The 22,507-nt window shown below is 35.9% G+C and overlaps 1 protein-coding gene across 1 annotated transcript in view; it reads right to left on the minus strand.

Annotated features, from left to right (window-relative positions):
• Positions 1-20,067, minus strand: part of ercc6l2 (excision repair cross-complementation group 6-like 2) — a 26,093-nt gene extending 6,026 nt beyond the window's left edge. The window contains exons 1-19 of the mRNA XM_037680056.1: positions 20,013-20,067; positions 11,293-11,376; positions 10,670-11,061; positions 10,453-10,569; positions 10,130-10,323; positions 8,843-8,936; positions 8,535-8,602; positions 7,559-7,766; positions 7,297-7,437; positions 6,851-6,967; positions 6,115-6,234; positions 5,965-6,036; positions 4,069-4,214; positions 3,777-3,872; positions 3,545-3,644; positions 3,038-3,190; positions 2,513-2,596; positions 766-1,705; positions 533-687 (exon numbers count right to left, since the gene is read on the minus strand). Of these exons, the coding sequence (XP_037535984.1) occupies positions 533-687; positions 766-1,705; positions 2,513-2,596; positions 3,038-3,190; positions 3,545-3,644; positions 3,777-3,872; positions 4,069-4,214; positions 5,965-6,036; positions 6,115-6,234; positions 6,851-6,967; positions 7,297-7,437; positions 7,559-7,766; positions 8,535-8,602; positions 8,843-8,936; positions 10,130-10,323; positions 10,453-10,569; positions 10,670-11,061; positions 11,293-11,376; positions 20,013-20,067 (3,336 nt within the window). The remainder of the gene's footprint in view (positions 1-532; positions 688-765; positions 1,706-2,512; positions 2,597-3,037; positions 3,191-3,544; positions 3,645-3,776; positions 3,873-4,068; positions 4,215-5,964; positions 6,037-6,114; positions 6,235-6,850; positions 6,968-7,296; positions 7,438-7,558; positions 7,767-8,534; positions 8,603-8,842; positions 8,937-10,129; positions 10,324-10,452; positions 10,570-10,669; positions 11,062-11,292; positions 11,377-20,012) is intronic.
• Positions 20,068-22,507: the final 2,440 nt, after the last annotated feature.

The following is a 22,507-nucleotide window of genomic DNA, read 5'->3' on the forward strand; positions in this document are numbered from 1 at the left end:
ACTTGTACTACTATTCCTACTTTGTGGTTTTTCACTTATCGTGGGGCTTCAGGGTACAGATCCCCTGTGATAAACGAGGGACTACAGTACATAATTTCGTTCCACCTCATGTACCACATGTGATATGAATGACAGTAAAGAAACTTGAACTTGAGAAGATTACTGTATAGGATATTTTAGTTGCTGGGACGGTGTCTTTATGGGCTCATTTTTACGTTAATTTCAGTTACGGCAAAATTATATATTAATTTTTTTCTTCACTGCAGCCTGCGCTCATCCTGACTCATTTTACCAGCACAGGTCACACATTTCGAAAGGGATTAGTTTCTACAAACATCTTTTAAAACTTTGCAATATACTGGAGCTCTTCTTCTCTGCTCATTCAAAACCACCACGTGGACGCCACAGAAAAACGGGAATAAATACGTTTTTAATTTTAGGTTCTCCTTTTTTGTCAGTAACATAAGGGACATTGTGTTTATTATAGTTGATAAGAACGTTCTTTGGGGAAAATTGCGTTTGTTGTACATACCTCCTGGGTACCCAGTAGATTATTGGCCGGAAGTTGCGAGTACATTTTACGTTCAAACACGTCTCGTACAGCAGCTCTACTGATCAGCTCCTCGGCTTTGCTCCCACCCACCACATGCTGGTTAGAGTGTGTATACACCACCTCCTGTACACCCCCTTTAAACAAAAACAATCATTTCAACGTTGGAGTTACAATCTTTAAACTTTTTACATAAATAAAGTTTTAACTCTAACCTAGCACGCTGTCGATGCTCTGCTTCTTTTCTTTAGATGATGGAATGTTCTGACTTTTCAGATTTGTAAATGAAACAGTTTTTGGTATTTTAGCTCGTCTCCCCATAAGATGTTCATCCTCTGAAGATGTGAATGTTCCGATGTCTTCTGTGTATCTGAATCTTGTCTTGTCTCTTACACTGGCACTGTGTCTTCTTTTGTTGTGATACAACTTTCCCCTTCTTTCTTCATCTCCTCCATTATATACATTTAAATCCTTTTTAGAGCACGTCTTTTCTTCTACGTCTAAATCCTCAGATTCGTCTGAGTAAGCGTAAAAGTGGTGTACTTTGGGAAAAGTAGATTTGTGCTTATTAGCTGTCTTGTTTTCTGGTGAGGAATTTTCATCGCTCTCATCATCATCCAGTGCGGTTTGTTTACTCATCCATCGTTTCTGGCACTGTCTCCGCCTTGTAGTGTAATCCTTCACTTTTAACGATGAAATCTTGTTTGCATTATTTTCCTGCTTTCTGTCTGAGCCAGTGGATTTGTCCGGGGGTTTTGTTTCAGATTTGGAAAGGCAGACAACTCCAGTTCCTCCACTGGTCGTCTTTCCAATTGTAGAAGAGGCATCCTTTATGTTTTGGCCCTCAGCATCTTCTTCAAAAGAGCTTTCTTTGGAACAAGAGCTACTGTCCTCTTCATCCAACTCTTGTTTTTCTTTGACCTTTTCGAGATGTCTGGAAAAGCCATGCTGCAGGAGACTCATTGGACCGGAACCAGTGCGAGTTTTTCCACTCTTGTTATCACCATCTCCATTCTGGTTTCTCTTCATCCCCTGCACTTCCTCATCATTTGTTTCACTCCCACTGCTGAAGTCCAGAACACCTGATTCTTCTCTAGTCATCTTGGCTGCTTCATCGTCTAAGAGATTATCATCTGCAAGCGGATCTCCAGATTCCTAATATATAAAAAAAGAAAAATAGAAATTAAGCTCAAGACAAGCAAAGACAGACTAATAAAAAGAAAACTATATGGTACAAGTAGTCCAAGGAAAAGACACCAATGTGAAAATTGTTAACAAATAAACTGCATTTACACTGTATCTGAGGTTTAGCAACAAAATGCCTATAAATTCTTCATTTCCCTTTCTTATGCCATCTTTCAGAGGGCTGGTCCATAAGAGATTTCAACGGGCAATGTGAAACAGATGTTTTCCAACAACAAATCATAATAACCATCAATGTGACATGAGCCCTCTACTATGATGTAATAGGCAGAAAACAAAATAACAGGAAAAGTAGAAGATAGGCTTTAGTGTGGTCCGCTCCTTTCATTAGGTCAAGCAAAATAATTATATCCAGCTGTTTTAAACAGGATCAGAAAGAACGGGAGACAAACAGAACCTCAATGTTCAGCACCACCATGACACACAAAACAGTGATGATGGCGTTCTTTCCAAACCAAGGCTGTCAAGTGATAATTACGTAGAATCTACTGAGCCTAATCTTTAGATTTTTTAAGTACAAAATATTATGTGGCCTAGAAGTTTGCCTTTTTTCCACCACTGAAACTTGAGATGTGGTCTGCTAAAATGAGATTGCGTGGGTTGGTTTGAGTGACAGATAAAAAGATGGCTGTTTGAGGTATTCCCTCTTTCACATGGGAATAGGAGCATGAGTGGGCCACTTGGGAGAGGAGACAGCAAAGGGTCGAGAAAGATGAAAGACCGATGTCCCATGTCTCTGAGAACGGCAGATCTACTCACGCCAGCTCCATCCGTCTCTTCCTCCTCCTTGTTGCCTCTGTGTGTTGTCATTGTCACCACACCAGCCTCTACTTGTCCTTCTCGCTGGCAAAATAAAACAGACGTTTAGTAAACCATACTTCAAGGGACAACGACCATTTAAAATTACAAGAATCAGCAATAAAAACTTTGCTTCATGTTCTATTTTTACAAAGCTTAACACAAAAATATTAGACAGATTTACTGTGTAAATGTATTTTTAAATGTATATGTTTTAGTAAATATATATATAGTATATATATATTTTAATTTATTTGTTTATTATTTGTTTTTATAGGATTCCATTGGCTGCTTTTCCTCTTGATTTCAGTCGTCTTTGTTCAATTTTCAGAGGAAAATGTTTTTATTAATTCATTGTTGGTTAAGGGTTTAAGTATTTTGTTTTTATTTGTAAAACTCATTGTAATGTGATTCTGGATGAGTCAAACCAGTATGAGGCAATCGAGCACATCCTAAATAACATATAAGACTAGATGGATGTCTAACCTCCAGAATCCTGCGGGTCAGACACGTCCCATCAGTCTGCAGCCTGAACAGGTTTTTGACACCAAACAGTTCCCCTTTGTAGACACCGTTCCCCTGTACAGCCTCGAAATACCGCCGAGCACTCTCCTTTCCAACAACCGTACACTGCAGTTGCTGAATGAGAACAAAAAAAAACAAAAAGAATTTCCTTCATATTATTTTTAGTCAAATATAAATTACTGTCTAAAAATATTGCACTGGTTTCATCTATAACAGTTATTTTACTGTATTCTATTGCAGAAGAGGCTGTGTACTTAAACATTTATTTTGGGTCATTTTGGATACTTTGAGCTGAGTAATTTTGGTTAACCTAATTTTACCGTAATAATGGTGTAGTCTGTTAGAGAAGTAGACGTTTCAGCTAATTCTTGCACATTTGTTGTTTTACTTATTTATGAGTGATGTAATTTTCAAATAAACTAATAAACTACAATAAATCATTTATTATTGGTCATAACTGACTGGTACCTGTTTGTAAACTTGTCTGAGGTAGATGACTTCCTCCACAGTTCCCAGTGAGATCAGACGAAGGACAGTCACATCCCTGCACTGGCCAATACGATACGCCCTGGAAGGACACAAACACACAAAAAGACCGTAAGTGGTGCGACAATACAAAAACGCCAATGTCTTGGTTTGAGGTGAAGCAAGAAGAGATTAATATTTAATGTATAAAACCCAAATCTGAGACGTCACGCACCTGTCAATAGCCTGAAGATCACTGGCTGGATTCCAGGTGGGGTCAAACAGCACCACTACATTAGCACCTACAAAGTTAAGACCAAGACCGCCTGCCCTGATGGAAGAAACATTTTTATATGTTTAAAATAAACAGATTCTGAAAAATTTAACATTTTACCAAGGAACCAATTTTAGTATGCATAAAAGAGCTTGATTTTTTTAAATATATTTTTTAAGCAAAAGTTAAAAAATAAAAAATAAAAATCTGCTGTTTAACAAGATACATGCAATTCTTAATATTTCCAACTAACATGGTGGAAACAAGGCAGAGGTTGATGTGTGAAGAGCTGTTGAAGTCTTTAACAATCTGGAGTCTTTCCTTGGATTTGGTGGATCCATCTAACCGGCTAAAATCCAGTCCCTCTGCCATGCAGTAGCTCTCCAGAATATCCAACAACTGAAAGAAAATAAAAACCATTTTATGAGAACAGAAAGCACATTAAATATTCATGTAACAAACAGACCCAGACAATCTAAACCATTGATTTGAATGCACATTTTAAAAGCGTAAGCGTTTGAGTTTAAATGAAGACTCTAAACAAACATATCTTGCGTAAAACGATATTCACAGGATTATATTCAGCTCTCAGACTGTATTTATACATATTCTATAAGGTAATTTAAGCTGGACCCTTTATGAACTCTTTACCCCAAAAAAGCAAAACATAGGTCATACAAATATGACCTCAGAGCAGCCACAAATATTATTGCACGATATCAGGTGACGACAACCATTTGACTTTGCAGAAACTAATTATTTTAAGTCGAACTGCTCAGCATAAATCCCAAAAGGCTGCCTATAAATGCACAGGGCATCGTGAAAAAGCATGCTTTTTACATCTATTTGAATTCTTTAAACTAATTCATGGCAAAAATAGTTTAGAACAATGCTGGTCTTTGAAGAAGGAAACAGATTTAATTAAACTTCACCAGATGTGACGAGGTGTAAAAGTTTAAATCCACATCTACTAAAATTTAAGCTGACAAATCCCCCCAAAAAAATATTTTTAGAATGCGAGCAGTGACTTACTATGCTACATAAAAACAAAAATAGCAGTTCAACCAGATCTGAGATACACATATGGCAAAAAAAAGTTGTAATTCATGATTGAACCATTTTCATAAGGTTTTGGATTTCGAGGCAAACTATTAAAATCAAGTCTTAAAATGAAATAAAGCAGAATGAATACATGGCATATTCCACCATGTCATTATATTTTTTAACAAAACCTAAATATGGAATCAATGTGTTAAAAACCAAGTACCATATTTTTCAAATATTAAGGCGCACTTGACAGTAAATTCCTAAAATTTTCTGAAAAATTGACAGTAAGCCTTATAATCAGGTGCGCCTTATGTATTAATTCTGGTTGCGCTTACTGACCTTGAACCAATTTTATGTGGTGTTGTGAATGAGTTGAATAAAGTTTGACTTATTTGTTTTGTTTTGCTTAATGCGCCTTATAGTCCAAAAAATACGGTACACCTCATGAATCACAGCTTGAAGAATCCCTGTTAGCATCGTCTTCTCTATCATCTTGTCTGTGTCTCAATTTGCAGAGGAAGAACTCACCCCACTCTTCATGTGATGCTTCAGTTTACTCAAGGGTTGTAGACTTTATTCTGTATGGGATCCGTGAATCCATCTTAACTAAAATGTAGCTTTTGCGTGTTTTGCCATTTTTCTGAGCACTGAGTAATCTGACCATGCAGTGAACTTGCAACGAGGCTAACTTTTGAAAAACCTGGCAATTGTCTTGAGTTTTTTCCCACTTGTGAATTGTTTTTTTTCTCACTGTAAAATGATTGACTCAAAACTGTTTGGAAATAGCCTTATGACTCTTCCCAGACTCATATGCACGTTGCGTCATTGCTAATGTTTTTTCTACTTGGCATTGTGTTAACACACATCTGTATACTTCAGACTAGCTAAACATCTGCTCTAACAGAGGTGCTAACAGTTACTGATGACAGTTAATCTGGTGCATTTGATCAGCAGTACCTAGCAGCTGCAGATCCCCGCTCACTTAATTCTTATGGAAGAAGCTTTTTTTTTACTGTGTATGTCTACAGTTTTTTAAGATTTGTTTAATAAATACTAAAGAAGTGAAATAATAAAAAAATACTAACACAAGTGCAACTCTCACCTTGGTTGAAAAAGAAAAGATAAGCACTTTATCTCTCTTTTGTAGATGGTATTTGAGCAGCTTCTGCAGCACCTAAAATGAAGAAGTGTTACTCAGCACTGAATTGTCCTGTGAAGAATACGCAAAAAGAGCCATAAATCAGAGCTGTACCTTCATTTTCCCACTGTACATTGGATCAGACAGAGCTTCAAATGCTTCGTCTCTGCACCTCTGCACAAATTCTGGAAACTTCTGAAAAACCTTTGTACAAACGGCACGCACATACATTTCCTACGAGAAACAAAATAGTGATTTTAAATCAATGTCTTTTCATTAAAGCACTTTATAAACTAAAAATAAAGTGCACCCAAGTGTTGTTACTGTAAAATTGCGTTAAAAAGCAAAATAATACTCTAAAGTAACCTTAATAACACAAAGAGTGAAAATATTACTGGGGGAAAAAATTACTTAAAACCATTTTAATAAAATGAAATTAGCACTTTAAAAAAAATCAAGTTGTTGAGCTCTACTCGAGTTGAAAAATAGACCTTTAATAACGCCTTGAAAGTTTTCATTATCAGACTATTCTTATATATAACAGGACAATTGTTAAACGATTTCAGAGCTGCAACTGTAATGATGTGATAAGATCTTACAATATCTAAGATCATCTGGTTGTTCAAACTAAGAAGACATAAATCTGATGGGATCATACCATTAAACGTTTTCAAAACCAACATTCAAATGTGAAGTCAACCCTATAGTGGAAGATAGTGGAGTGAGATTAATACTAATGCCATATAGGCAAATCTGGGAAAGCACAAGAATTAATACGGTAGTTTAGACAAATGTCTTTGAGATAATAATCAATAAGAATATCTAACAGAATATTAAAAAAATAGGATACCTGTTTCTCACTGGTGCCTGGACTGGACTGAAGGAGAGCTGCATGGTTAGCAACTTTCCTCAGTATTGTCAGGTAACTAAAGAAGAGCTCCTTAATTCGAACACCGTCCGAGTTTTTCTAAAAACAAAGAGAGAAAATGTGGATTATTTGATACAAATTGTTCTTTTTTCCAAATAGATGATATATTTGAGATTTAAGCAAAACCAAACCTTTATTTATTTCCTTTTTTTTTTTACTGAGAAACAAATGAATATAGTAGGCTTTACTGCTAAATGAAATGGCATTACTCATTCAACCTTTATTTAAACAGGTTATTTCCATTGAGCCACGAGGACTCATTTACAAGAGACCTGAAAATTATTATAGCCAAAGTTGAACAACAGTTCAAGCATACATTGTTAAAAGTATGAGAGAAATAGAATCTCCCATTGGTGACTAAAACTAACATCGTAGCAGCAGCTTCTGCGGGTGCGCCCACTTTGACAGTCACACTTCTCTGAAGATCTCAGCAGTAACGTCACATCATCAGAGTCCAGCACCGCCTGATACACAGACTGCTGAAAGTCCGTCAGAGAACAGAACACCACCTACAACAAAACACATCATAAAACTTTTGACAAGCGGTAAGAAATAATACTGAAGTTTCCAGAAAAGGGAGAAAACATTCCAGCCTTAAAGTCTGACAAACTTTGTGATATCACATCATACCCTGTCGTTCTTTTTTGGCAGCTGGTCTTTGATGAGGGCTTTAGTTCTCCTCAAGAAAAAAGGAGAAATCTTCTTCACCACATCTCGGACGGTCTTCCTTGCTGTAGCCAGAGCACGTTTGGTTGCACTGTGTCTCTGCCCTTGTTCGATGGGGTCTGAGAACTTGTTTTTAAAGTGTCCTAAGCTCCCAAGGCAAGCTGGTACGGCCCTAAAAAGAAATATAATTCTTTATATAAGAAACAACAGAAAACATTTATTTCCACAGCTCATTTTTTGTTCACTTTTAAGGAGCAAAATCAACATATTTTTCAAAGTAATCTTGGGCGATAGCTCTTAAAAAATTCTGAATATCTAACTTTTTTAAAGGAACTTTTATTTTTAGCTCTGCTCTTGCATCTGACCATCTTCATCTGAATGAGTTTGTTTATGCTACTTAACACCTAACACCAACAAAATAACCAATCAAGCATTAAAAAGTAACCTACCTTTAAGAAGATGAATCAATTTAAGGGACAGATACATTGCTCAGGTCTCCCATCAGGCTTTTGTTAGTTTTTTTTCTCCATATTTTTAAGAACATTATTTTCAGATATTGTTTAACGTTTATGGCCTTATTTCTTTTTTTAAAACACTTGACACTTGTTCTTTTGTCCTATAAATTGAAGACCTTCCAGCGAGGCATAGTGTTTACCACTACACCACAGCCTTCCTCTTCACCAACATCCTTAAAAATGTTTAAGGGAACACTTTATGGCAAGTTATGAGCTAACAGCAAAATGAAAAAACAACCAATTCCCACCCCACCCAGTAAAAACCTTTATGAAGCATGAAGAACTGTTTTATTGGAATATTGTAAGAAAATTTGACATTTTCTAAGCAAAATACAAAAATATAAGAGGTGGCATAAGTCTTCGGCTCAGTACTCTATACTCTAATTTTGGAAGAAAAAATAATAAATAAAATCTTGTAGACTCACCAATCCATGACACACCACAGCTCTTCAAGGTTGTTCTGCAAGATGGTACCAGTGAGACCAATTCGGATCTAACAGAAACAGAAAGACCAACAACTTAAATTAAAATGCTAAATTAATTATAATCCGTTTTTATCTAAACTTTTTCCAACATTAGAAATTTGATCAAATATCTTTGCCATAAAGATGCTGTTTACCATTTCTAATATTAGTAATTTTCACCACAAGTTATTATCCACAGATAAAATCATTACTAATTAAATACTTGTATGATTTCTCTGAAACAGCAACACAAACACATGAACTCTCACCTTACATCTCATCTCCTTCATGGCCTGAGTGATCTGAGAGTTTGGATTTTTTATCTTGTGAGCCTCATCAACAACGATCGCTGACCAGTCTAATCTGCAAAGATATTTGAGATTTTACACATCACAAATAGATGGGCAGTTTAACCATTTTTAATTAAGACATAAAATTGAGCAAGAATATTTGAGCGAACTTTGCTTTAGTGCCTCCCTCTTGGCTCCAAATTCATTCCACACACTTTCATTGTGGGAAAGCTTGACCACGACTTTAGATTTTGTGAACATTGTGCCTCTTTCATTTTAAATGCCAGCAAAACACTAAGAAATACTTAAATGCTGAGGATGGATAATCCTCCAACAGCACAAAAGACCAAGAAAAACATTTCTGGAGACCCCAAGACTTAAAAACTAAGCTAAGCAGGGAAAATACTGGACTTGATTTGAAAAAAATATGGGATCGTAAAGCTTGGTATGTTATATGAAAAACCTGTAATTTGTCACTTGTGAGACATATATCCAAATGTCAGTTTCAGGTTACCTTACTCTGTTTTTACAAGTGAAGCTGCAAAAATCTGACAGGATAAACTTTAGTCTTTTATGTTCTACTGGAATATAATTCAATTCAGGAAACACCAAAGTTCACGCTCAATAGTCCAGGTATAAAATCCAACAATGTTCAGTCAGGTCATCTGGACGGTTTCTTTTTTTGCTGAGATGTTTCGTCCTTCATCCAAAGGACTTCTTCAATCTGAGGAGCCACCAAACAAAACTGAGGCCCACAAACAGCATACTCCAAAGTGGGAAGAAAAAAAAAAAACGTCCAGATGACCTGACTGGACAATGTTGGATTTTATACCTGGATTATTGAGCATGAACTTTGACATGACTGTCTCAGAGGAGTTGGCGGGGGAGAGGGCGGGCCCCAGAGGCCATCTTAGCACCAACAAATTGTTGTTGTTTTTTTCCATTATGGAGTTCATTGTTGTTGTGGGAATCAGTTTTGTTTGGTGGCTCCTCAAATTGAAGAAGTCCTTTCGATGAAAAACGAAATGTCTCAGAAAAAACAAAAAACGTCCAAATGACCTGACTGAACATTGCTCAATTCAGTAAAGCTTAAATTTCTATGGATGTTAGTCAACCCGCAACCAAAAGACAAATCAAACAATTCTTCAATTTAGTTAAAAATAAAGTTTTACAGGTGTTGCTTTTTTTTTCATTTCTTGGTTGCTTATTGTTGCTTCGCTCTTTTTAATAGTAAGGTGTGTTGCATTTGGGTTCTGTAATTAATACTTGTTAAACTGATCCAGACAGAGCCGAAGAGTCTCGTAAGTGGTGAGAGCAATCTCAGTGCGACCATTCTTGATACGAGCCAGCTCCTCCTCTTTCCTCAGCCCGTGGACCACCACACACTGGAAGTAACCCCATGTGTCCAGTTCATCTTTCCAGTTATAGAGCACTGACAGTGGAGCCACGATAAGAAACACCTAGACCAGATCATAAAAAAACACGTCAATTCAGTTGATGACAAAGTAATATTCTGACCTACAGCACACGAGCAAATCCAGCAAATATGTGTAGAAAAGTCTAATTTAGTAGTCTATTTCAACACCCACTTTGCTTGGATTACTTTGCTTGGAGGATATCTGAGACTGCAGAAACTGAGGTCGGTTGTTCTCTACGTCCTCCCATGTGCCTGTTTTGTGCAGCACAGCAGCAAGAAAACCTATGATCTACGATAGAGATCAAAAACAAGAGAGACATGTGATACCACATAAAAAAACAAATCTTTACTTTAACAAAACAACATATTTTGAAATTTATGTCTTGTACCTGTACAGTTTTTCCAAGACCCATGTCATCTCCCAGAATACAACCAGTGGAGTGGATGTAGTTATTGTAAATGAACCTGATACCTTCCCTCTGGTAATCCCTTAAGTATCTGTTGATGGTATAAGGGACTCCGTCTTCATCACTCAGCTCTAAAGGGATGCAGAGACTGAGGTCAGTGGTGATGCCAGGAAACAAAGGTTTCTCCTGGGTATATTGGTTCAATCCTGGTCTCGTAAGTTTTTGAACAGGTATGGCTTCCTCATCTTGTTCCTCCTCTAAATTTACACGGATTGGATCTTTATTATGAGTGGTGGAGGTCATTCTTTGGATAGTGGCTTCTCCCATGATGCCATCTCTGGATTTTGGAGCCTGATCACCTTCACACCATTTTGCTGTAAAAATGCATGAATTAATCTATATTATAGCTTACATATGTACCAAGCAAATTTCACATTGCTAGATCACAGTGTAATATGTTAATATATGCTTCCAAATTATCTTTTTTCTCTGTTAGCACATCGAATTAAATAAGCTACCGGTAATTCGGTTAGCTACAGGTTTTACCGTAAAGTTCATAAAAGTAAATCAATGACAGATAATCAGAATAAATGTGCTTTTCAAACCTTTATCAGAAGCTGAAGTCATCAGGATACCTGAGTAGCACTGCTCACAGGTCCCTGCTGTAGCATGTAGCTTGGCTGGTTTAGCTTAATTAACACACATATTAAAGCGCTGCACTGAAACTGATACAAAATATCTATTTTTACACGTCATAATATCGTGAGTCAGTCGCTCATAGTTGTCTTGAAATTATTCTGATTTATCTATTAAAAAAAATGCGCAAGCAGGAAGAGTAAGACAAACTTCGCAACAGCTTTTTTTTTTGTTTACGTATTTTACTAAACGTTGAGGCACTTTCGACAAATTTAATTTCGTTAAATTAATTTTTTTTTGTTGTTTTATGTCCAAACTAAAAGTAAACATGTAAAAATATATATTTTCTCATAAGTGTAAATAGCATAATTGTTGCGATTTTTTTTTCTTTTTCAAAAAGCTCTGTTGAGATGGTGTAATGAAAGTGCTCCTCTCTTTCTAAAACGTTCTGCGTTGAGAAGAAAAGCAAACTGCCTGAATAAAATACACACACACGCACGCACAAAAACAAAAAAACAGATTATTAATGTCAGTATTTTCTTATCAATAAAACTGATGAATTCCGAAAATAGATTTTGATCACGTCTTTAATTAGTCTTATTAATGTGCATTTCGTATTAATACAATTTCAAACGTGTACTTTAGGTTTATTGGTTTCTACTGGCTCTTTTATCAAATAAGTTGACTTATCAATTACTCAAATAACTTACAATAGTTTTAAGTCCATTATTATTAGTTTTGGTTGGTATTTTTATATTCTCTGTTAGTTTTATATTATCAGTTATTTTTTAATTATTTTGTTTGTTTTTTATTCTCTTTTTAAAAAAATATTGTGTGATTCCTTGTTTATGTTCCTTTGTATTGAAACTCTGGCAGGACAATTCCCTACAGGATCAATAAAGTTATATTGTATCTTTTATTATTATTATTATTATTATTATTATTATTATTATTATTATTAACATCATCATCATCATCATTATTATTATTATTATTATTGTTGTTGTTGTTGTTGTTATTTTTATTATTATTATCATTATTTTTAAATGTAGAAGATATTCGCCAGAATAAAAAACAAGAAAATGATGACAGTATATCAGTTTGAAAAAAAAAAACTGATTAAAGTTTCTTTACTTCAATTGACCACAAGAGTAAATACTTTTAGTTGCCTTTTATGGGTTAATTATACCTACTTTACTTTTAGTTTTTAAAATCACTAAAACGATTGAGGATTAAATAATTTATTGGCAAAATGCAGAACGTTATTTAACATGTCAATTTAAGTATGAATATATATATATATACATACAATGTGTGTGTGTGTGTGTGGTGGGGGCGATGTAAACTTTTTCAGCTTATTGTTTTACCTGGAAGAATAGAAGTAGCAAGTATAATCTGCCTTCTGAAAATATTTCTTTTTTAAGTTATAATTAGTTATGAGGGGCGGCTGTGGCTGAGTGGTTAGAGCAGTTGTCCTCCAATGCAAAAGTTGGGGGTTCGAATCCACCAGCAGTCACTTGCCAAAGTGTGTCCCATCGGTGTATGAATGTGATCTAAAAGAACTGATTAGTCTCTTTAGAATGATTTGTTCAATTAGCTTTGTAGAGATCTAGTAGAGTGCTGTATGAATGGGTAAATGAGGACACAGATTGTAGTGTAAAGCGCTTTGAGTGTCTTGATAAGATAGAATGGCACTATATACAGTGCATTTGCCATTTACCATTTATAAAGTTATAAACAAGCTAGTCTAATTATAGAGACACTTTATGCAATTTTAAAAAAGAAGTGTATAAAGTATGTGTAAAACTGTTATGTGCCAAAGCTGCCAGAGCTCTGAATGAAGGTATATTTAGGTCAGGCAGTTTTGGTTAACATCCACAAAGACTGACACACTTAAATATGGCCGGACATATATATTAGAGTCAGTTGAGGAAGTCTCACTATGGTTGATGTAATCATGTTCAGTAAGTTCACTTTGATCTTGTTACTAGATAAAGCACATATCTAAACACAAAACTGCAACATCTCCATTCTCCATCCTTGATTTCGCTTTCCATAAACCTTACAGATGATACACAGCTAGGTCTGCTTCCATGGTACACCGACCTACAAAAAAATTGTACTTTTTGTTCTTTCTTTCTCAACCTGGGGATTTTATTGAGCAGCTGCTGCAGATGTTCTCATAAAGAAAGCCCAAACACTGATGTCAAATGGTTTACATATCATGCTAGAGCCCTCACAGACTGTTATTTTGTTTTTCACTGAACCACAAAACTTCCTTCACAATAATACACTTTCACTGAAGCAGAGAGATTTGGGATAAGTAAATCTCTGATCGCAGATAAAATGTTTTCAGACATTTTAGAAAATGACTTATTGATTTGTTTAAAGGACTGTCTTGTGAGCCATGACAGTTTTGCTTTTGTAATTCTAAAATAAAGTGTTGTCAGTTCTAGGAGTTGCTTTGTTTGTTGTGTGAAAGTAATAAGTGATTCACAGACAGTATTTGACTTCAAATCTTTTTTTCTGCATTGCATATATGTCAAAGTTCCAAATCAAATTGTATATTTATTTCAAACTTTAAATATATCATAATTATAGAATTTTAAAAAAATGTGTAGAATATATGTTTTGTCTTAATAGGCACAAAAATGTTAAAAATGTAGAAAGAAAAAAAAAACACCAAACTGTGTTGTAGGGAAATAAATTATTTTAAATATATATTTTATACAGGGCGTGTGGTTGTTTTTTTTTTTTTCCTCAGGCTGCAGGTTCAAACTTAAGTTGCATCAGAAAAGGTCATCCAGTGTAAAACAATTACCAAATTTTTCACACAAGTCGACTAGCTGTGACTACCCCGGAAGAAGGGAGCAGATGAAATAATATGTTTTCTATGTTTTATAGCATATGTTTGGTTGTGGAAAAACAGAAATAGGAAAATAAATAAATAAATAAATAAACATTTTTTTTTGTCCTTTTAGTTTGCAAAAAAAACTTATTCGATGAGACGTTCAGCCTTGTCTTGCTCTATCAATATTTTTCTTTTTGTTATTTTCATTATTAATGTAAGTTAATATATCAAAGGAAAGCGTATGAGCATCAATAAAATTATGTACATATGTGTAATAGGCTGAGTCATAAACCTTTAAATTATGTTGTGTAATAGGTTTATAGATATTCAATACTTTAATTATGTTTGATATGTGTAAAAGGTATGGACTTGTCTTTTAATTATGTTTTATACAAACAATAGCTTTCTGGAAATTAGTGTCTCAGTTATTAATATTTCATATATTAATCAACATACACTTTTCTATGGATTCTCCTCACTTGAATATTTCCTCATGTATTTATGTATGGGGGAATTTTACTGACATAATACGAGAGCATACATTTTCATTTTGTGTTTGAAACCTGGCTGACAGGGAGAGGCTTCAGAGAGTAGTCAAGACAGCACAAAAGATAACTGGCTGCCCTCTCCCCTCCCTGATGGACATTTACACATCACGCTGCCTCAACAGAGCAGAAAACATAATCATGGACTGTTCACACCCGAGTTTTGAACTGTTTGACTTGTTACCTTCAGGGAAACGCTACAGGTGCATCAGAACAAGAACAAACATATTCAAGAACAGTTTTTTCCCGAAAGCCATCACCACACTGAACTCACACATGCACTGATTTAATAATATAACCTCCCAAACCCCTGGACTTCTACTGTGCAATACTACTGACATTCCATACTCTCAGTCACATTAACTACCTCACTAATATCCATAATGTGCAATACAATTGTGTAATACTTGTATTTTTTTACTTTCATTATTATATCTATATTGCGTTACATTTTTTATATTTTTAGTGTGTTTAATGTGTGTTTTCTTAAGGCGTGTTTTTGCACTGGAAAAAGGAGTGGCTCTTAATTTCATTATACTGCGTATAATGACAATAAAGGCATTCTGATTCTGATTCTGATTCTGAAAGCATGAAGAACAGAGAATATTTGAGAGAGAGCAGAAGTTTTGAGTCCAAATATTACAAGTTTTGACAACAAAGAGATGAATTCCTGTTTTCAAACACAAAATGTATGCTCTCGTATTATGTCGGTAAAATTCCCCCATATTTATGTATATAATATCAACTTGCTGAGGAACTAATGGAAAGTCTCAGACTACAATCTGACATTTTTCCTAACACTGTGTATGTATTCATTAATATGCAGTGCAGTCTTACCTGAATTATCGTTCTGTAGTACACCACCAACATCACAAAAGAGTAACAGGTCTCAAAAACTTGAAATTAGCCCTGAAAATGTTGCCTCTACACACTTGAAGAAAACTGAGACTCAGCGTTTATGACTGTAACAAAAGATTGTTACTAGTCAAGCTACTTGGCTAACCTTTAGGTTAACTAGTCATTTATGATAATTCTGCAGTACTGTGTTTTATAATCTTGTCTATGCATAATTTGAAACTAAATGTTGTTTTAAAAAAAGGCTCAAAATACAGGAAGAATAAATTCATGATCTATGAAGCATGCTACTCTTATCTGCACAACACACATTAGGCAAAACTATTGTTAATGCATACAATTAAAGTTTGTCATACAGTCATCTAAACACAGAAAATAGAGCTTAGGGCGAGTGTCTTCCCCCATTATTTATTAGTTTCCTTTTCATGGTGTTATACTTGTGTTTTATGATTTGCTCAGAAACCTGCATTTTCTTCCTGAAATACTTCTGTCTTGACTTGTGACAAATTTCTCTAAACAAAACTAACCTGTGACTACATTTTTAATCTCAGCCAGTTTAAACTGTATTAAAGACTTATTTAAATAGTTGTTGGTCAACATCAATAGCTGAGGGAAGAAAACCCGAATGAGTCTTTCCCAACTCTCTTCTAAAGGGTTCTTATGTTCCACAGTGAGCCAAAAGCAATGACAAGCCTGCCAAAGCTGATACTTACAGCATCACGAGCGTTGTTTGTACAGATGGAAAATAAACTGGATTAGTCATGCTATTCTTTAGTCGTCTTAGTTTTCTCTCTAGTCCATAGATTTACCTAATATCCCTAAATTACTCATTGTGCGCATTTTGTCTTCAAAGTCCAAATAAACCCAGAACAGGTGGCCCAGCTGTAAAAAAAACATGTTTAAATTAACATATGTCATGTAACTTTTAATAAATAACAAAAACAAATATCTTGGCTAATCATTCTATTCCTCATCTTTTATCTAAAAAGATGATACATCATAACTTGGTCAAACTAAATATATTTTTTAATAGTTTGATACAGTTCTTACATGAACGGCGTCTCAAGGAAGAGTTTTTATTATTCCTCCATCACTGGGTCATCTCCATTCAGCAGCATGGTGAAGATGACGACCCTGCTTGGTGACAAAAGGATCCTCACTTTAGTCAAAAGTGACTACACCAGTTTCATACATGAATAATTATTTATGTATTTATTAATTTAACTGCTCCCTTCTTCAGGGATCGCCACAGTGAATTGACTCGCACGAAGACTTGGCCATTTTGGGGGGTTCCTGATACAATCCACCGAGCTACCACAGCCCTGTGTGTGGAGCAGAGAGCTGCCATCTACGGTGCAGGGGGGTGCAAATGGTGGGGGTTAAGGGCCTTGCTCAAGGGCTCAGAGTGGGGTAAATGAGGGTGTAGACAAGTGGTATTTCACCTTTACATTTTGATGTTGTTGGTCCAGGGAGTCGAACCGGCGACCTTCAGATCACAGGCCCTCCTTCTCTAACCTCTGCGCCACCACTCCCCCAGTTTCATACATGAATAATAGGATGTAAACATGTATCTGGCACAAAAGAGCTGCTATTCTTTTTAATAAAGTCGTAAACATTGAGTTTCGTCCAAGCAGCTCTTATTATGCTCTCTGCTTCCAAAGTACTGATGATTGAGCTCTTAAACATCACAGAGCTCAACAACATGCGTAAAAGCCTCGGATGACCTGAATTTGATGGTTTGTCCCTTTTGTCCTGCAGTGAAATGGAAAACTCCGCGAGGCGATGGATTTACAATCAAACTGCCTCTCATTACTCTGCAGTCCCATAGAGGAGCCTTTTGTTTGTCCACTTTGGCCACATTAAGCTCATCAACCAGAAAGTATAACTGACAGAGGCATCTGTGCATGTTTGTGCACAAGTATACAATGTGTGCATAGTTGGATTTGTGTATCTTGCTATCAAAGACACCCCATGTCCTTTAAAACAGCTGATTATCTGGCTGTCAACAAGACTGTTAAAGTACTACCCAGAACAGGGAAAAAGGATGATACTCTGATTTTTGTGGATTTATTCCACTCTGACATTAATCACAGTTCTTCTGCCAGGCATGGTGGGCAAACACAAAGAGTTTTATCTTACAATAAAATATCTGGCCAATAGACAAAGGTTTCCCGCCGCTTCTGCTCTTCTCAACCACCTCTAACCCAACACGAACACTGAGTGGAACTCAAAGAACTGCATGACTGCACGCCTCAACAATGAGGCCACACATAAAGCACCAGCTCAGCAGAACTGGATGTCCATTTCTCAGGCATTTAAGCATGCAATTATATTCCCCTCCACTTGCCAATCCTGTGTTAGGATGAGGGGGTACAACGTGGTATCTGTAGTAGTTTGATGACAAGGTATGAAATTTGGAAGAGAAAAAAACAAACTTGCTTTTGTTCTAATTGGCAGTATGTTCGTCACTATTTTTAAGTTGGGAGACAATCCTAAAGTTTAAAGCTCAGATTAAGACTTTCATATGGTGTTATTTTAAATACTGTGTGTGAAACTTGTATGTGAATGTGTTTGCATGTTTGTCTAAGGGTTTTATGGGATGTTATCCATAGGAGAAGCACTGCTGAGAGCTAGGCCATGCATTCATGCATGTAGCGCAGACTCATTCACTATTCAAGGTCCGGAGGGGCCAGCCAGACCAGGCCAATCTATGCTCACGGACCATTTAACCCCCACATAGCTTTCTGTTTCACAGCTACACTGCACTCCTCCTAATATACAAGTTACTGCAGGAAAACCTTACAGTAAATCACCTACAGAGGCCCTACAGGGCTCATAAGCTCCACCTTGAAGGATTTAAAGGATCTGTAGCTGTTGGCAAATTTGTATGTCAGTTGATGCTGTTCCCTTCCTACAGATTGATCGTGCCTGTCTAAATCTATCAGTGCTACTGCAGCATTTGGCTAGATCTGTCTAACTGGATAACTAAAATACAACAGTTCATTTTCTCATTGGATGGCCTATCTTAGTATGGGTTTTGTTTCTTACACCATTGTGAACCTTTTTTTAAATTTGCCATTGTTTCTTAAATGGGTATGTAGATAATATTGTCAGTCACCTTAGAGACAGCTGTTAAAAACAAACATAAATTTAGTTAATTTTGTTTCTTTTGACAGTCAGCTCGCAATCTTAAAATTAAGCAAACCTTTAGTTTGCTAATTCATTAAAAATTTGACCAAGACAATTGATTTACTCAGACCTTTTTATTTGACACTACTGAGCTGAGGTATATCCTGTTGTTTTAGTGATCCTTGAGACGTTCACCTGTACCGGATAAAATTAAAATAATAATTAGGATACATACCTGTCCAATCAGAGATGATAGTGTATATTAAAGTACAAAAGGCTAATAAGGCAAGAATTTGTCAAGATTTGGATTTAGCGTTTTACTCAGATGGAAGAATTGTACACAGGGAGAGCCATCAAAAGTCGTTTTTCAGGCCTTTATGGCAAACTCTTCAGACAGAAACTAATCCTGACTTAAATTTTTGATATAGCCAAAAGACAGCTAAATGAATCTTAGACTATAAAAAGCTAAATCTTATTTGAAAGAACAAAGATTTGGCCACAGTTTCCAATAATTCAGACACTGAACATGTTCTCTTTAATTCCATTACTACAGTTAGACAAGGCAATGGCAGAAATGCACTGTGGGGATGTCTTCAGGGCGGCAATAGCTACAGTCACATGTCAAGACACTGAACCCCTCATTGCCTCCGATGTGTGTCCCATCAGTGTATGAATGTGATCTAAACCACTGATTAGGCTCTATAGAATAATTTATTCAGAATAGCTTTGTAGAGATGTAGTGATGTGCTTTACGGATGGTTAAATTCGGGTTGTATTGTAAAACTCTTTTAGGACTATGGTTGGATAGTAAGGGGAATGATTTCATCTCTGCAATGCAATGATTTGAAGCATGCAGTGGTCAGAATACTCAGATGATGCTTTTGGGAATGTGTGAGTGGAGTAACTTTGTCAGAATCCTTATTTTAAGCCTAAAAAGTCGTCCAGTGTGGCTGAACTTTCTGATGAGAAGATTTGGAGAAACTTCCAAACAAAACACAAGATGAGTTTTCTTGTCTGCCTGACATGAGGCAATAAAAGTGCTGCCATTTTGGAATCTAGACTGTATGGTTTGGATACACATTGATCAAGTTTATTATGCTTTATAGAAGATAATGTGTTTACTTAGTCATTATTTTACAGCAAATTGTATTTAACTTTAAAACGTAAATATCTTTAATTTTTAAAACTGTATTCCTCATCTGCTACTTTAATATGCTACTTCTCTATATCTCATCCCTTGTGTCATCTCCACACCCTTCATTTGGTCTGTGTGTGGTCTGGAGACATAACATAAATCCTAAACTCCTACATCGTGCCACCCAACGCGATGCTGAGGCCTCCTCATCCTCAGTTTCAGCTGCCATGTCAGACTGACCAGGTCAAGGCCGCTTGCGCTTTTCTACTTCCTCCATCAAGTCTTATTAAACTTTTTTCTGCTCACATAAAAAACATCTGGACATTTTGATGTGTTTTAGAATCAAGTAACATGTTGTTGCTGTAAATATACAGTAATGTGCAACAATCTGAACCATCATTTCCTTCCTTTTCTTCGATGTTTAAGTGTCTGACGCAGCAATCTTATGGGGTTTATTAATACCTCTTTGATGCTTTGACTAATTTTTAGTCTGGTGCTTGTACATTGATCTTTGAAAAGCAATATTTTTTAATTTGTTAAGTTACTTTAACACTTATCTATATTTTGTTTAAACATAAAAAGTAATTTAACTGAAGAGAAGTCATTGCTGATCTGTTCACATAACAATTAAAAACTGATCATAAAATATCAAAGTTTGTGCTAAATAATCCAGGTTAAAAAAATTCAACATTGTTCAGTCAGGTCATCTGGATGTTTCTTTTTTTTGTGTGGAGACGTTTCATCCTTCATTCAAAGGACCTCATCAGTCTGAGGAGCCACAAACAAACTGAGTCCCACAATCAGCACACGCCCATAATGGACCGACCAGTTTGCTGGTGATAAGATGGTTTCTTTTGCTGCCTCAGAGGAGTCGACGGGGGAGAGAGCGGGCCCCAGAAACCATCTTATCACCAGCAAACTGGCTGACCCCTTATGGAAATGTGCTGCTTGTGGGACTGAGATTGTTTGTGGCTCCTCGGACTGAAGAAGTCCTTTGGATGAAACATCTCCCAAAAAAAATAAAGAAAAGCAAGAAACTGTCTAGATGACCTGACTGAACGCTGTTGGAGATCATTAAATGTTGCTAAAATTAATTTAGGGTTAATCTTAGGGTTGTTTGACAGCAGCCAGTTAAATTGATACAACATGTTTCCATTTATCTGGTGGAAATGAACAAAACACAGTTTGAAAATAATGTTTTTGCATAAACAAAATAATAATAAAAAAAAAAACAATGGACCAAAAATATTAGACTATCTACTAAAGGATTATTTTCAAGTCTCCTACCAGTGTTTTATAAAAAATTTTTATTTCTCTTTTTTTTTCATCCTCCAAATATTCACTTTCTTCAGATATTTTAAAAACACACTGTGCTGAAATGCTGAGGATTTGTCTAAAGATTTTCAGACATAAAATGAAAAGCTTTTATAAAATCAGCTATCAGTACTATCAACATGCATCATTTTACGTATCCTTTTCTTCTCACAATTTATATTTTATTTCAAAATAAATGTCCCTTTATTTGTATTTTTTCTGTAGAATATCTGTCCCTGTTTGGATTCACTGAGCTGCAGTTATTGTCATAGATTTACATTGTTTTCTTTACCTCGACTTACCCTTCTCACCCAAAAATCCTTCTTTCTCTCAGCTTAAGTCACAGTTTGTTTGTACAGCCAGACTTCCACCTGGCTGTTTCAAAACTGATCTGTCATAAACACACACACTGGATGACAGTGATGGATTCATCTTTCATCTTTTAGGCTCTGGGAACAGCAGCAGCGTTGAAAAATAAAGCCTAAAGTTGTAGTGTTTATTCTTGCTGGCTGGGTGGTCTCAAAGGCACAAATATCACACTGAGAGACTCGCCTCTGTTCGGTTTACCTCAGCATTTTCAAACAAACAGGAGAATAGAGCGTGCAGAGTTGATATGGAGATAAAAAAATGGAGGGGAAGCAACTTTTGGTCTGCTTCAGGCAAACTGGGTTTTCTAACGAAGCTGAAATTTGGGAAGAGTGAGAAAACTGAGGAGTGATGCTAACTGAGTGAGCATATAACGTTGAGATATACTGATAGAATGAAAGAAGGGAGGAAAAGAACGAGACTCAAACAGGGAAAGATCACTGCACCACTCTGTGTGTGGTCTGAAGACCTCCAAGCTTGTTACATGGTGAGTGCGTCCTTCCTGTGCTCAGTGAGAAAGAAACACAACTTTCTAAGCAAAGAGAGAAGTCTGCACAACAAAGGGACTGTTTGTCTGTGTTTGTGTATAAGCGTCATGGAATGATCTGTTCTTTAATGTAGAAAAAGCAAGCAAACATTGTTGCATTTTCATTGTAGCTTTTTTTAACTGTTGGCATATTGTGACACTGGATTTGTAAAACACCTGTGTGTGCATTTTGATTACTGCTTGAAAAAGAAAAAAAAAATGACCAAGACAAATCACGCTAATTTATAAAGATACCGAAAACTTTTAGCTTGCTGTTTAGCTTGTTGACTACCATTTGTAAATAAGATTAAATTACTTGATGGCAGTGGTTGATATGTGACCATTTGCATTCAAACAGATGAGATTTATTTATATTCTTGAAACTTGCATTCCTTGAAGAAATGCAAGTTGTTTGCCACTTTAAATGTCATGGTTTTAAACAAAAAATATTTCTTAGTTTGTT

This window comes from Nematolebias whitei, chromosome 8 (genome assembly GCF_014905685.2).
Source record: "Nematolebias whitei isolate Nwh7 chromosome 8, NemWhi1, whole genome shotgun sequence".
Lineage (NCBI taxonomy): Eukaryota > Metazoa > Chordata > Actinopteri > Cyprinodontiformes > Rivulidae > Nematolebias > Nematolebias whitei.